At 40.7% G+C, this 15,439-nt stretch overlaps 1 protein-coding gene across 3 annotated transcripts in view; it reads left to right on the forward strand.

The window, feature by feature from the left end:
- The window catches only part of taok3a (TAO kinase 3a), an 83,883-nt gene that overhangs the window by 61,118 nt on the left and 7,326 nt on the right, over window positions 1-15,439 (forward strand). For 2 of the 3 annotated variants that reach the window (XM_084728361.1, XM_084728362.1), the window contains exons 13-17: window positions 1,353-1,550; window positions 4,421-4,558; window positions 11,747-11,983; window positions 13,451-13,579; window positions 14,826-15,029. In XM_084728361.1, the coding sequence (XP_084584487.1) occupies window positions 1,353-1,550; window positions 4,421-4,558; window positions 11,747-11,983; window positions 13,451-13,579; window positions 14,826-15,029 (906 nt within the window). Of the gene's footprint in view, window positions 1-1,352; window positions 1,551-4,420; window positions 4,559-10,751; window positions 10,908-11,746; window positions 11,984-13,450; window positions 13,580-14,825; window positions 15,030-15,439 lie in introns of those variants that run through there. The other variant, XM_084728363.1, reaches the window with a different exon arrangement.

Here is a 15,439-nt window from a genome sequence, read left to right on the forward strand (position 1 = left end):
GGCTGCAGGAACAGGCAGGGACCGCCAGCAGCTACAGTAGTGTCATCCTACACCACGTGAAGCAATTCAGCAGCCACCAGCACTCGCTGCAACAAGACGCCGCTGAAGGCTTTACTGAGAACACCTGCAGTCCCAAACCTCGTTTTGTGGTTTCAGGGGAAAACACAGAGGCTGATTATAACATCCTAATACAGCCTGTTACTGCAGACTTAACTGAATCGTCTGCTGCGCCTAAAAGCTGTGCAGGTGGATTCACTTTATCTATCATGGACACACACTCGGGTGGCCTTCTAATCTAAAGACATCTCTGTCGATGTGCATCAACACGCACATATACGAGCGAACAATTTGAAGTTAGTAGACAAGTGAGTTTGACTTTGACTCTAATACAATCTTAGTTTAGTTCAGTTTATTTCATTCATTTCAGTGTGTATTTTCCATTACTACTTTTACAAAAACAGATAGTAAACTACATATATACATTCCATGACTGCAAAAGAAACAGGAAGAAGAAAGATCATATGAAAATACATAGAAAAATACAGTCGCTTCAAAAAATCTGTTATACTTAAACTGATGACAGTCATCTTAACATACATATTACTCAGCAAGTTCATAATGTCCCATTTTTATGTCACTACAAGTTACTTGAAATTGAATAACATTTGAATGATATTTAAATATTTACCCAGAGAAACCCACCATTTTGATGAAAATACACTAAAATACACATCTGCTTTAATGTTGTACTTGCCTAAGGATGTTTGAAATTAAATTTTCTTCTTTGGTCCTCGTCATTTGAATATAAACAACTGTTTATTTTCAGGTAATAATCCATTTCTGGCTTTAGACCTGACTGGTGATGTTTTTAAATCATCTAAGTCAGCGCTGTGGTATGATCTTTTTTTTTTCTTTTTTTTTTTAATACAGAAAACCATAAATCAAATTTTATTCCAAGTCAAAGATAATTTATTTTCATCAAACCACCTGTTAAGTTTGATTATTTCACAGACTACACAATCTGTAACCGTCTTTAAATCATACCCAAAACAAAAACAATTTTTATTGTCTGCAAACTGCAATATTTTCGACACTTTGCAGATCTCATTAATATATTGAAAAAAGAGTTGCAGGGCTCCACATTGAACCTTCATAAACTCAAAGTTAATCAAAGTTAATTCAGAGATTATTAGTTATTTTCCATCAATTGAGATTACTGCATTTAATGATGCAGATACATGGGGATGTCTCTGTGTTTCTTCTTGTATATTTGTATCTGATTTAATGACTCATGGGCTTCATTTATGGAAGCGTGTGTTAAATAAAGTTTGTGTGTGGATGCTCACTTGCAGGACAGCGAGGCAGCCAGCTGTAAGATGAACAGCCTGGGCAGCAACCACTCCATCCCCAGCACCTCAGTCAGCACGGGCAGCCAGAGCAGCAGTGTGAACAGCATGCAGGAGGTGCTGGACGACAGCTGCTCCGACATGACCATGATGCACCCCCAGGACTACAGCAGCACCCTGGAATCTTCCCCGCACACAAAGAAGGTAAAGGTCAGGGGTGAAGGTTGGATGGTGGGAGGGAGGTGGTGAGTATTTAGGGATGGATGACAGATTAAAGTCACACCAAACCAAACTGATAATAGGTGAAAGCAGTTCTAAGCATTTCCCAAAATCTTGTAACTGTTCGATGTGCACATGGCAGAGACAAACCTTGATCTTTTCCTTAAACTAACCAAGTAGTTTTGTTGCCTAAACCAAACTACAACTGAAAATGGAAAATAATAATTTGAAAAAAAAGATTTTTGCTTTCTTTCACACAGGAGTTCAACTTTGGTCTCCTGGGGGAAAGTTTTGTTTTTTACCGGTTCATGCACCACAAGCTCCTCCCTACAGTGACTGTGTCCCTATTTATAGCCAAACTACGGGGGTGGGTGTGAATAGCAGAATAGGTGCTGTGTGACTATGCTCACCCAGGTGCAAATACAAACCCAGTACCATAAAAGTTTCACAAAAGTTTTCACAAACCATAATCCAACATAACATTATATCAGCCAAACAAGACAATAAGCTATAGTTACTGTATGTAAAGTAGAGTTTTCTGGTGTCTGTAAAACAACTTTCTGACTTTTCCTTCCCACATGATAACACAAATATCTGTACTTTCCACTCCTCACATCTTAAAAACAGGTTTGTGACTATAGTTTGGATGCATTTGAGGGGAATTATTGAGTGATACTTAAGGTACATTTCAGAGCCTGTACTTCAAGTTCAGAGGCTTTTTTTGCACAAGTATCTGTACTGAATGTTTGAGTAACGAATGTTTGCACTTTTGCCGCCTCTGATTGAAATTTGTGTTTTGCTCATTCCCTCCTGTCACAATATTAGTCCAGAGAAAACACCATAGTACACCACGCAAAATGTTATAGAGAAACATCAGAAAAGCTTGCAAATAATGAAAAAGTGACTAAAAGGAATAGGGTGAAGTGGGAAAAAAATTTCATCACTTGAAATCTTTCACCATAGCAAAAAAAGAATAAGAAAAGTATCTTAATCCTGAAAAAACAAAAAAGACAGCAACAGAACACAGTTTAAGACCGTTACATTCAATGTGTTAATTCACAGACCTGTCTGTCCACCAATTTCCACTGGTTTCCATTCAGGCTTTTGAGGCGTCCTTGTGCTATAGAGACAAACAAATAAACACCAGCAAATGTGAATCCTCCTTGGTGGAGCTAAAACCTGATTACAGGCAAGGACGACTTTTAACCTTCTCAATAAATGTCCTCTTATTTAATTTGGTAAACACTTTTCCCAGAATGCCATATACCTAGGTTTCTAAGAATCAACAATCGTGATCAGCAAATGCCATGTTACTAGTACAATCACTTCCTTCCTGAGGTAATAATAACTGCGCTCTGAAATGAAAAGGACACATGGCTCCGTGCAAACATCTTTAACAGTTTTCAAGTGTATGTGTAAATCCTCCCCCCGTCTTGAAACCATAGTAACCGTCAACACAATCCTTGCTGTTTGGCAGATCGCTTCAAGTTCATCACAGACACGGTTCACACTCTGAGAACAAAGGCTGTGTACACATGTCGACAAGCGACACACACTCGCCACCTTTTCCCCACTTCCGCGCGCACACACTCAGGTCAACACAATGCCTGACATTCTCATTCAGTATCTCATATGACTTAAAAATCAGCGAAGAGAGGGGCTGTCACTGCTCTGTCATTCTCTTTCTTCATCTGCTCTTTGTATTTTGACAGTGCATGAATAAGGATGTCACTTCATGAACAGACAGCCAGTGTGTTGTTTCAAGTTCAGGGGCTGAGCCGAGAACAAATGAAAGTGACACATTGTTTTCAGATGCTGATGAAGTTCCCTCTTCGCATGAATCGACTCTTTGGTCCCCGGGCTCCTGAAAGTGTTCACTCAGTTTCTAATGGGGGGATTGAGTGTTGACATTTCATCATGTTTTGCAAGGTTACAGTTGACACAGTTTTAGCAAACGCTGAAGATTCCTTTTGAAATTTTTTATTCTGTCTGATTTAAATCGATGGGGAATTTTGTTATTTAAAAATTCACAGAAAGATGGGGAAGAGTTTTAACACAGTTTTGAGTGAGTGTGAATCTGTTAAAAGTGTCCTGTAGCCCCACTTGGTTTTCACCTTCATTTATGCTCCTTGTTCACTTCGGTGCCATTTGAGTTTACTGGAAACTCCTATATGACCTATATAAATCACAGTAATGTTGTTTCTATAAACTTTAATGATTAAAATGTCATCTGTAGGTTTAGAAGATGAGATTAAAGAGTTGCATGTTGGGCAATTGAATAATTATCATAATTATCTAATTAATTGCCAAAAAACTGAAAATAGCTAGCACAGTAATATAATAGTAACAACATACCAGTAACAAAATGTAAATGTGGTTTTAGTAATGATTAAAATGCTAATAAGACCATGGCAGTTGGGCTTTTGTGTGCACTATGCAGTTCAACATCATTGATATGAACTTACTCTGGAAAGTCTCTGATGGTTTTTGATTTTTCTCTTTTTTTACCTGATAATGAGATAATTATACTCAGTACACAAACTGCCCAACATGCAGCTCTTAGCAATCAAGCTGAATTTAATGCACAAGGCCTTTAGATGACATTTCTGTCATAAGAGTTCATAAGAAACACTGGGACTGTGTTCAGTTTGCATTCATCCATATTGTCTGTGTGACTGACCACCTTTTCCACACCAAAAATGCCACTTACCTCCACAATAAATCCTTGTAGCAGGAGCTTTTCAATGTGCAGATCAGTTTGTTTAATTGTTTTTTGTCTGATCAAGCACTCATCCAAGTGGACTTACGGATGTGCGTGTTTTTTTCAGCATTTTGTTCGTGTGTTTTTTACACAGGACCATCAGTACAACTGGGACGATGGGATCCACAGGGACCACCGTGCAGGGCTGAGGCCGGCCTCCTCCGACAAAAGCAGTCAGGCCCAAAACTACAAGAACCAGGGCCGCTTTGCTACCATAAAATCAGCCTCACTCGTAAGTTTAACAAAACTATTTCCTCTTTTCTACTGTTTTCATTTTTCAAGAATCCTAAAACGTCAGGGTCATTAATTCGTGGGACATTTAATTTGAAAAGTGTGTTGCATTTAAAAGTCAAAAAATATATTTTTTTCCCTCAAAGTGTTTTTGTTTTCTCTCTTTTAAAGTCTGTCTAACGGGAAAAAGGAGTATACATGTTAGAACATAGTTCCCAGTGTTTTCACATGTTTTCAGCAGCTATGTAGCACTGAATTCTAGAGTTAGACCTGTAGAGTTTTTTGGGCGGGCCTGAAACATGGCTCTGTGACATGTTAAAGCCATGGTTCCCCAACACTATATAAGCCTCATGAACCGACATACAAACAGCACTTTTACGACCTAATTTTACATACTTCATTCAACTTTGGCTGGGTGGTTAATATCACGTTTCTGTGGTGTGATAGCCTCAGATCACACATTTATTGTCGCTTTACAGTATCTTTAAAACCTGCCTGTTAATGTGTCAGGTTAACATTAAGTCTAGAGGTGACGTGCTTTGGACAATATAAGTGTCTCCACGCTGAAGAAATGTGAAGTCAATCCATGTGCGGACTGACGTTTCCCTTTGTGCGCTCTCCTTTCCTTGTGCTTTTTTTTTTTGGTTAACTGAAGTCTCTTTTTCCACCTATTTTAATATTTATTTTTCTTTCCATCAGTCCATCTTTTGGTCTGTGCCTCTGTCCCTGCTCTCCAGTTTCGTCCCAGTCTCTGCAAAGGATCTCTGTTTCTCCGCTGTCTTTCCTCTCATTCACTTCACTCCTTTTGTTTTCTCCTCTTGTACTACGCTTCACATTACCACTCCCCTCCCTCCGCCCTCTCCTTTATTTCTCCGTCTCCCGCACTTGATAATACATCATTCTCAGATCTGACTCAATGTTCTGAGTTGAAGGGGGTGGATTTCTCTCTCTCTCTCTCTCTCTTTTTCTCCATGTCTCTCTTTATCTCTCACCCTCCCTGTCTGTTGTCATGGAAACCAGCTCTAGTAACTAGTAAGTAGTTGTGGTGTTGTGTGTGTGTGTGTGTGTGTGTGTGTGTGTGTGTGTGTGTGTGTGTGTGTGTGTGTGTGTGTGTGTGTGTTTTTACTCATCCATGACCCTCTGGTTTTAATTGCGAGTCCCTTCTGCCATCAGGTCTTAAACCAGACATGAGAGAACATGAGCAAAGAAAATGTGCGTCTGTGTCCTCATACTGTCCTTGACCAGAGCGTGAACCACTGATAGTTTAGAGCCATAGCTGTGTTTTTTGGTGACCATAAGTCTCCTTTAATCTGCATTCACACAGCAGTAGAAATTTGCCTTGCTGAAATTCCAGTGAACACCTTAAAAATCTGCCGGTAGAAAATATAAATGCAATGAAGAAGGTTCCCATAAAACAGAAGCAGTGAGACGATGAATAAAACAAATCCACCCTCATGCATCCATTGATTTTTACTTCTCCTGTGGACATCTTGATAAACAGAGATAACGCTTTGTCAGGTTCCTTTCAAACGTCTGTCTGTAACGCTCTCGGCATCAACCTCAGGAGCCTCTTGACCAGTGACCCAACCTTTTTGATTTGTGACCCTTAAAATCCAAAATTATACCTGAGTGTGCGAGTGTACGCTATGGCGTGTGTGTGTGAAAACGAATTACTGTTTGCTTGTCACTGGTTGTATGTTTCTTGTTGTAATATGAATACAATTTAGTGGCCTAAAAATGTAAAATTATCCAGTGAAGCAAGCAGTAGAATAATTTTTCTCAAAAAAATTAAATCAGTGTTATTTTATGTAGAAAATAATAGGGAACCCCATGACCTAAAACAGACAACAACCTGAATTTGACATAATTTTTGTCATAACTATGACTTATGAACTAATAATTATGCTATATGGTCATAGTTACTAGCACATTATTAGATCTTTCTCATTATTTTGACATATTATCTCATAATTATGAGTAATAATTATGAGTAAAAAACTTAATAATGAAATAGATAAATTTTGAAATGGTCTTTCATTCATCTGACAGCTCTACAAAATGATCTTGTGACCCCCAAGCTGGAAACCTCTATACCATTACTGAGATTGTGATGCTCATGTCAAAGTGGAGGTGGACGCAGCATGCCTGTGCATCCAGATTAATCCTCTCGCTATACTCAGGAAGCTCTTTTTCCTGACTGCTAATATGAGTGCCCAGCTTAACGCTCTAGCAGAGTAAGCCCACACCTTTGTCAGTGGATGCTAGCACAGACTGTTTGTCAGTCGCTTAGCCTGCTCTTCACCATAGAGCAAGCTTTGGAGTGGCTATCAACATACAACAAGCACACTGTTTGTTGACCAAGCTAACAGTTGTAGTTGCTAACGGCCACCAAGTCAGGTAGCACAAACTAAATAAATTAACCACAACCTATTTAATATATTGTCTAAACTCGCTATTTCAACTGCAGTACTTGTTTTTTAAACACTAGGGTGTTACGTGTTGCTCCTTTAATTGTATCCTCTGTCCTGTACCTACAAAAATCTACCTTTAGAAAGAAAAAGAACATCTTCCCTCTCCCCAGCTCTTCATTAATTACTTTTCCTATCATTTATCTGTGAAAGCATCACTTAAAAATCACAGAAATATTGTTCCTGTTTAAAAACTATTTTGGCTCATTATAAGTTGAGGATTAAAGTCAAACTAAAATGCCTTGGATGTAAGCAGCTGAGGTGGCACCGGCAGCTCTGTGTAACTGAGGCTGCCTGTCTTGAAAAGAGGCAGCATCGTGTAAACCACAGTATCTGTGTCGTGCGATAGCACCAGTCCTGCCCGCCGGCGCTGAAAGAGATGACATCATCTTTTTCTGCCGAGCGCAGACGTCCTCAGATTGGCCTCGACTCGCTGAGACTGGAATCAGCAGGTAGACAAAGAGCGATGGAGGGAGAAGAACGGGGGGTCCAGATGGTGAGGGGTGATGGATCGCCAGAGAAGGGAGAGTGAGGAAGATGGAGAACAGGGAAAGAGAAAATGTTAACAAGAAGAAGGGATGGCAATAAGTTGCATCCTCAAAGATACAAGTGTACAAACAGTGAGAAATTTGTTGAATTTTCACATTTCCGCAAGATGAAGGAGCAAATTGTTGTGAGAGGGAGATGCTAAGAGATGAAAGGTTGAAATTACATGAAAAAGCTCGATGGCTGGAGATAAAGATGTGGTGGTCACAGATATCAGGGCGTGAGAAGGATGGATAAACAAAGAGGTGAGACAAAAGAGCAGTGCAGATTGAAATCTGGACTGACAAAGTGGGGAAGAGAGGCAAAAAGAGGGTGATGTGCTCTGTCACACAGATGCGATGATCTGATGCACTGGTGGGAAAAACACGGAGGGAGAAAAGGAAGGGGTAAAACTGAAGAGAGGGGCAGACGAAAGATGATGTGGAGTAAAAAGATGGGAAATTATCGAGGGAGACGGCAGGAAAGGGAAAAGGACGAGGCGAGAGGGATACGGCAGAAAGAGATGGATGTAAAGCGAGAGGGGGAACGAATGTGAGCGTGTGAGAGGGAGGGCAGGGGTTATTATAGGTCAGATGAAATAACTGCTTGAAGGCCATGCGAGAGATGACATTGTTGTAAAATATTTCACCGAATCTGCCTCTTGACTTGTCTTCAGCTCTCGGTTGCAGGTTGTAACCTGGCAGCCTGTAAACCTATCAGCACGTCAACAACAGCAGATTACAGTCAAGTTTAAGACACATCAAAACACGCACCATCCCCATCAGTCAGCTCTTTTTACTGACAGTTAAAGCTCATAGCAGTATGACTTATCGGTATCTGCTATGTAGTTATATAGCAGAAAAGAATTAAAGGACTTATTTCACAGGTAAATGTTAGAGGTTGTGTTTAAACCAGATGAGCCTCTTTTGCATTTGCATCCCGTTTGAGGCCCAAACAGACATATGAGAACACAGAGCCCCCCGACATTTGTGCATCTACAGGAAAACAGGACAATAAACGAGGGTCTATAGAGGCTTTTCGCTTCCCGTCTGTAGCCAGACGACTTCACCATATGTTACTATACATCTGTAGCAGCATTCAAAGTACAGCTATGACCCTCCATAATGTACCTGAAAAGAGCCAGTCAGGCTTTAAACTGTTAAACTTTTTCTTAATATAATTAAGGAAGAACCTGACTGTTGCAAGTCTTTTGGAAGAATAAATAATTGTCTTCTATTCTCCAATGAAATATTAGGTGTATAAAAGAGCTCCTCACTTGTATCTTTATTTTATGTATTTATTTTTTATTTTCCTTCTTGCTTTTATCTCCTGGCATGAAATAATCTCAGTGTTATGCAGAGCAGCTTCAATTTTCAGCAGATTTAACGTCATCTTTGCAACACTGAATTCTGTCCGAAAAAAGGCTTTTTACTCAAATCATCAACCAAATGAAGAATTGAACTGGCTCTACTCATATCCTTTATACTGAATTTCTCAAAGTCCTTTAAAGTGTTACCAGCCACTTGAGTAAATGTGTGTTTAAAAGCTGCAGTGGATCTGATTGGTTATTTAGGAGCAGAGCTGGGGTCAGTTCACAGTTATTGAACTGGAGTTATTGAAACTGCCAAAGTGTACTGTTGATATTCATTGAGTTCACCCCAAAATCAAAAACACATCAGTTTCCTCTCACCTGTAGTGCTGTTAACCCATCTAGGTTATTTTGGTGTGAGTTGCTCAGTTTTGGAGATATCAGACGTAGAAATGTCTGCCTTCTCTCAAACATGGCAAGATGGCACTTGGCTTGTGGCGCTCAAGGCTCAAAAATATATATTTGAAAAACTCAACAGCAATGTCTCTTTACAGAAATCATGACCTGGTTACTGAAGATTGTGAACAGTTTTCCTGTATGAACTGTTTTCTTTCTACTGTCCATCAACTGTATCATCATGCAGAGGATCGAGAGGCTTGTGACAAGCACAAAATGTAAACATTAACAGCGTCCTCCTCAGCTTAGCTGTTACCTCTCATCTGTAAGCGGTGATAGGGTTGGCAGTTGTTGTCCCTCTCAAACAAACAAAAATATAACAACACCGTTTGTATCTGTTCACCCTTCTTATTTGTCACCTCTGGCATGGCATTTCTTCTGTTCAACAAATCATGTCTTGAAATGGATAGTTTGAATTATTTGATGTAGGGTTTTAAGAGGTACACTTATCCACAGCCAGTGTATTACCCACAGTAGATGTTAGCTGGCATGCCCCCAGTTTGAAGAAACAGAGAGGGGCACCGGCATAGATGTCAAGCGATGTACTGCTGTGGACAGTGTCTGCAACAAAAGGTATTTTAGCCCCTTATGCTACATTAAGAATATTTTCAGGTCTTTACCTTGCAGTCACACTATAAGGCAAAGATAAGCATCTCATAAAACCATTCATTAAACTATAGCCTTTAATATACAACATTAAATTTTTTTAAGATAGAATTGAATTGCAAAACAAACAAAATAACTAAGCTGCTTGATTCCCACTGATCTGACTGGAATATTCACCTTTCGCCTGCATGCCCCCCCTCCTCTCCCTGAATATGATCTCCTTTCCAGTCCCTGAGCCTTGTGTGAAAGAAGTTGTCACATGACGTGACTTGGCCCTTTGTGGCAGCATGCAGGGTGACAGCGAGGCAAGTGACTAGGATTGGGTGCTGCTGTTACAGTGGGGTATTGATTCAGCAGAGATTACGGAGGCGGCGGTGGCTCAACCTCCACCTATTACCACACCGACCCCCCACCACCCCTTATTCCCTTTAGATGCATCTTACTTCTCATTATTTCCATGTTTTCTTTTCCCTTCTAACTCTCTCCCAGTCACTCTCCATCTGCTGTTTCTCCTTTGCAATCACCCCCCACCTCCTCCCCTCATCTCTCTGCCTGCTCCTCTCTAACCCCCCCACCCTCCTCCAACTTCTCTCACTCCTTCTCAATGAGGTATTCATGTGACCCACCTGCTGTCCGCCGCTTAGCGTTAGCCCAACTAAAGAGCCGCTCTGTGCTCTTGTTGGCCCGTGTGGTCGGCCTGCCTCATTCACAGTTCACACGCCTGCCTTGCCTGGCCGCTGCGTGCCCAGGGCACGAGGGAAGGGGCGGGGGTGAGGGGGGTCGTCGTCCAGTAAAGGGTGGGGTCTCAGGGTGGTCTTGGAGCTCAGACAGGGTTCTGTTGGGCATAGGATGCTGCACAAGGTTCCTGGATGCTGGTGCACTTGGCTAAAGTCGCCATCATGTTTGGCCTGAGGAGTTCAGGTGGAAGTTATGAGAAGATGCGGAGCGAGTACTACCTAGATGTGGAGAACCCTTTCTGTCCTCAGGTTGGTGTGTCGGGGGCAGGCTTTACTCCAAAAAATGGGTGACATTGTTTTTAAGATGCCAGTATGTTCCTTGTCTTAGATTAAATTAAATTCTGCAGCTTGTTAACTATGTTTTGGATAACTTTTTTTCTTCCTCTTTTGGGCTTAAACATGTTTCAGATCCTTTGTGATTGCCTGATCTATGCAGTGGCTGTGTATGTGCAATGGTCAGATGAAAGGGCTTTTGTTAGGCTTCAGTGGTAAATCCCTAAAGGGATTTCACAGTATTTCTTTTTCATTTTAAATCTACTACAAGGAACTTTCATATTTTGTTGATTTTGGAGGTCCCTGTGGACAAAAGCTGTGGTGTTTCCATCATAATAATCACAAACTATAATGTCAAAAATATTATTTATCTAAATAAAATGTGCTCACTGTAACTTTACCTGGAAAAATGTAAACACAGACTTGTTTCATCTGATTTCACAGAGGATCTGACCAGGTGGCAGGCTTTAAGAATAACCATATAGAAACAGACAGTCTTCTTGGGGATGGTCTTCTTTGCTTATGTAGATCATAATAAATTATTGAATAGAGACCAGGTTTTTCTGACTGATTGCAACAGTTGATCTGTAATACCTACAGTATTGACTCAATTCTGTTGTCAGTTCTTCTTGGATAACCTGCATAAATCAGTGTTTCATATTATTTATTTAAGCACAGGTGACATGTTAAGTGTTGCTGTTTGGGTGCACTCCATATTTTAACACCCTTAATCTGTAGTGTATGTGTTATATAATGTGCTTTTCAGATATCACAGTGGTCACATCATCCAATTTCCAACTTGTCTTTCTCCACAGGTGACCAAGCAGATCCACGAGCATGAGCAGGAGAGCGAGCTGCGGGAGCAGATGTCGGGCTACAAGCGCATGCGGCGGCAGCACCAGAAGCAGCTGATTGCCCTGGAGAACAAGCTGAAGGCCGAGATGGACGAGCACCGTCTCAAGCTGCAGAAGGAGGTGGAGACGCAGGCCAACAATGCCTACATCGAGCTGGAGAAGCTGGCCAAACGCCACGCTGTGCACACCGAGAAGGAGGTGGGTTTTGTGATGGGTGGGGTTGTGGGGGGACATGAGTGGATTCATGCGTACAGTAACCCCTAAGCTATTTCACAGATGATCACAGCGGCCTACATGTACTATGCAACAGGTGGCTGGGGGATAACTTCTGCTTTGGAAAAACAGGGGAGGACATGTTGAAGTCTAAACGATTCTACAGCGTAGCTGCTGGAGGAAAGATTATTGAAAAGTTGTTCAACAATCACGTTCTTTTGAACTGTTTAAGCTCAAACCTCGGTCTCACAGGAAACACTAAGGAAAGTTTTGTTCAGACTTTACTGACTGCTGCCACCCAATGATACAAAAGATGAAACACAAGGACAGAAATGGGTCACAGAATGTCACACACTGATAAACAAACTGCATATCTGTGTGATTAGCACACAGCTTGCCAGACCAGCCAGAGAGATAGTATATCTCTGCATGTACAGTAGAACAGCGTGAAACATAAACACGCAATGTCACTCGTCACATATGAGTAACATGTCACTCAGCTGAACCAACAAGTCACTAGATATTGGCTCAACATCAGCGGCATGTCCTCTGGTTTGACAATGGCTTATTTTCGCAACTAAATCTGCCATTTTAGGATACTTTGATCAAAAGTACCTTCAGTACTGTGGTGGTTTTATAATCATGACTTCTCTCTCTTAGTTGATCAAACTCCTGACATTTTATAGCTCCTATAGACCTAAAGTTGCTCATGTTGCAACTTTCTTTAAATGTCTATAAACTTACATTAGCTAATAGCATAAACGGTCCAGTGTCTTTAACTGACCATACTATAATATGATACAGCATATCAAGAGTTAGCTAACAGGAGATTTAGGTCTGCAACAAACAGTTATTTTATTTTTGATTAATCTGCATTTTCGTTTTCATTGAGAAAAGGCTGTTAAATGCATAATATATTAGTTTTGCCACTAGGGATTCTCTCACATTAAAATAATTACTATGGGAGGTCTTGTCTTCACTCTTGAACAACCACCATTGCTGATGGAAAATGTATACAACATGACTCAAACAGAAATCATGTTCATGGAAAAAGTCATATTAAAGCCCACAGTACACAATAGACCCACATGGACAAAAGTGGCAATGTTTCCACTGCAATAATGACAAAATACAACAGCAAAAATAAAATTATCTAACCAAAAATCTGCTCCTGCTTCTTTTAAACTGGCTACCATACTACACACAGAGTATTAAATATTCAGATTATAATGATAATAAAGCAAGAAAACAACAACTTGTTGTTTTCCAGTTGAAATACGCCTGAAACAGTTAATCATGATAAAGGTCAGTCTGATCATTTAACCTGACGTACGATAGATGTTAGGTGGTATTGTACAACCCTGCTTAATAAGAGCTTGTAACCAGCTGTATTAAGTTGAGGCCTCCAGCTGTGCTAACTGCCCCTTGCCCCCTGTCTCATGTGTCCCCCAGATGAAAACGGCGTTGGCGGACGAGAAGAAGTTCCAGCAGCAGATCGTGGCCCAGCAGAAGAAGGAGCTGACCACCTTTCTGGATAATCAAAAGAAGCAGTACAAACTCTGCAAGGAGAAGATTAAGGAGGTGCGCCGCATTTGTTGCTTCCCTTATTTCTCCTGAAGCAAGCTCCTTTATACGCCTCTCTCGTGTGTGACACATGGTCCTCTATGCTGTTTACTGTTGAATCAGCCCTCCTCCACACACACACGCAACATTCAGTACCTCCGAAGTGGTCTTTTGGAAGTTGCGTTGAGTCACTCTGCCTACTCACTATGTTCCTACACATGTATAACAAAGGCAAAAAAAAAAACACAAATCCATACGCACAATGTGCAATTTGTGTGCCTCCACAACCTTGAAACTGAGTCCAGAGAATACTCCTGTGGGCTGGGAGTGTGATACTCTGTGTTTTCAGCGACAAGATAAGTGACCAAAATTAGGTCAGCACAGTCAAAAGAAAGCATCGCTGGCAGGGAGAGATATTTCCCACCAACTGAGGGCTATAACGGAATTAGACACCACAGAGAGCGGGGATCAGGCTCGTGTGTTAAGTGCATTAGCTTGAGTTGTAGATTACCTTAAAGCCCATGAAAGAGAAAGAGAACTCATACTGAGGAGGGGGAGATTTGGCTGGAGTGTTTTTTTCACCCCTCCTCTGGCTATGAAAGTCATCTGTAGTTCGAGACAGAAGGTCAATTGGAGTTTGCTGGGAACACTGCTCTTTATTTAGGCAGTATTTTCACATTAAAAACATGCATATTTAACACATTGTTGCTTGTTTAGGCTATATGTTATATTTCCACATATCCACTGGATAAGACTAATATCTCAGAGTATATAGTTCCTCACCAACCATTATGGATAGTCCCAAATATACCAGTTATTGTCTTTATTTTACCAGTTAACAACAGATTTTCTCACAGATAAATTAAACTTGAACTTTACTCAGAATGTATTGTTGGTATGCAAATAGAAATTATTGCATTATGTATAAATCTACAGATCCATGCACATGAATACATAGTCTTTGGCAAAAAATGGCTGAAACTTAAATAATGCAGTCAAAAAAAGGTCACAGTAAAGTAATTTAACATAACATAGATACACACATACATCATATATAACAAGCTCAAACAACAAATGAACAAAAGACAACTGAAATAACAAAAAAGACAAAACTATGCAGCGCAAAAAAGTCAACTACATCCTGTATACCCACCCAAAATGTACCAATCACAGTTCAGATTAACTGATGCCTGGCTACGGCCCAGTACTAACCCTTGCTATCTGTTGTCCTGTTCCTCTCATACATCCTCTGCTCCCTTCTTAGGAGATGAACGAGGACCACAGCACACCCAAGAAGGAGAAGCAGGAGCGTCTGTCCAAGCACAAGGAGAACATGCAGCATTCCCAGGCCGAGGAGGAGGCCCACCTCCTGGCCCAGCAGAGAGTTTTCTACGACAGGAACTGCCGCGCCTTCAAGCGCAAGGTCATGATCAAGAGGCACGACCTGGAGCAGGAACAGATCAGAGAGGTGTGGAGGACGTACATCTTTAAAAACAGCATTTGTGATTAAATAAGTCATACATTTAACATGGACTTGGAGGTTCCTTTTATTTTTCCTTTAATTATACAACTCCAGTGTTCAGATCGAGACTTTGAATTGAATTAAAACTGTTTATTAGTTGTTGTTGTTGTTGTTGTTGTTGATGTGAACAGGACCAATATGATTAGGAAAACAAAAACAATTCTCAACAAACAACAGTGCGTCCTTAATAATTACACCCATTGTTCTTTAGATCTGTGAGGTGTTTCCTCTTAACTCTAAGAAGATTATTAATCCTGAGTAAAGCAACGCAGCAATGTCATAATCTACAAAGCTGTTGTTTGTACAAAAGCTTTCTGCGGGAAAATTCACAAACCCCTGAGTCATGTTTTAGATGA

This window comes from Lutjanus erythropterus, chromosome 10 (genome assembly GCF_056507025.1).
Source record: "Lutjanus erythropterus isolate fLutEry1 chromosome 10, fLutEry1.hap2, whole genome shotgun sequence".
Lineage (NCBI taxonomy): Eukaryota > Metazoa > Chordata > Actinopteri > Lutjaniformes > Lutjanidae > Lutjanus > Lutjanus erythropterus.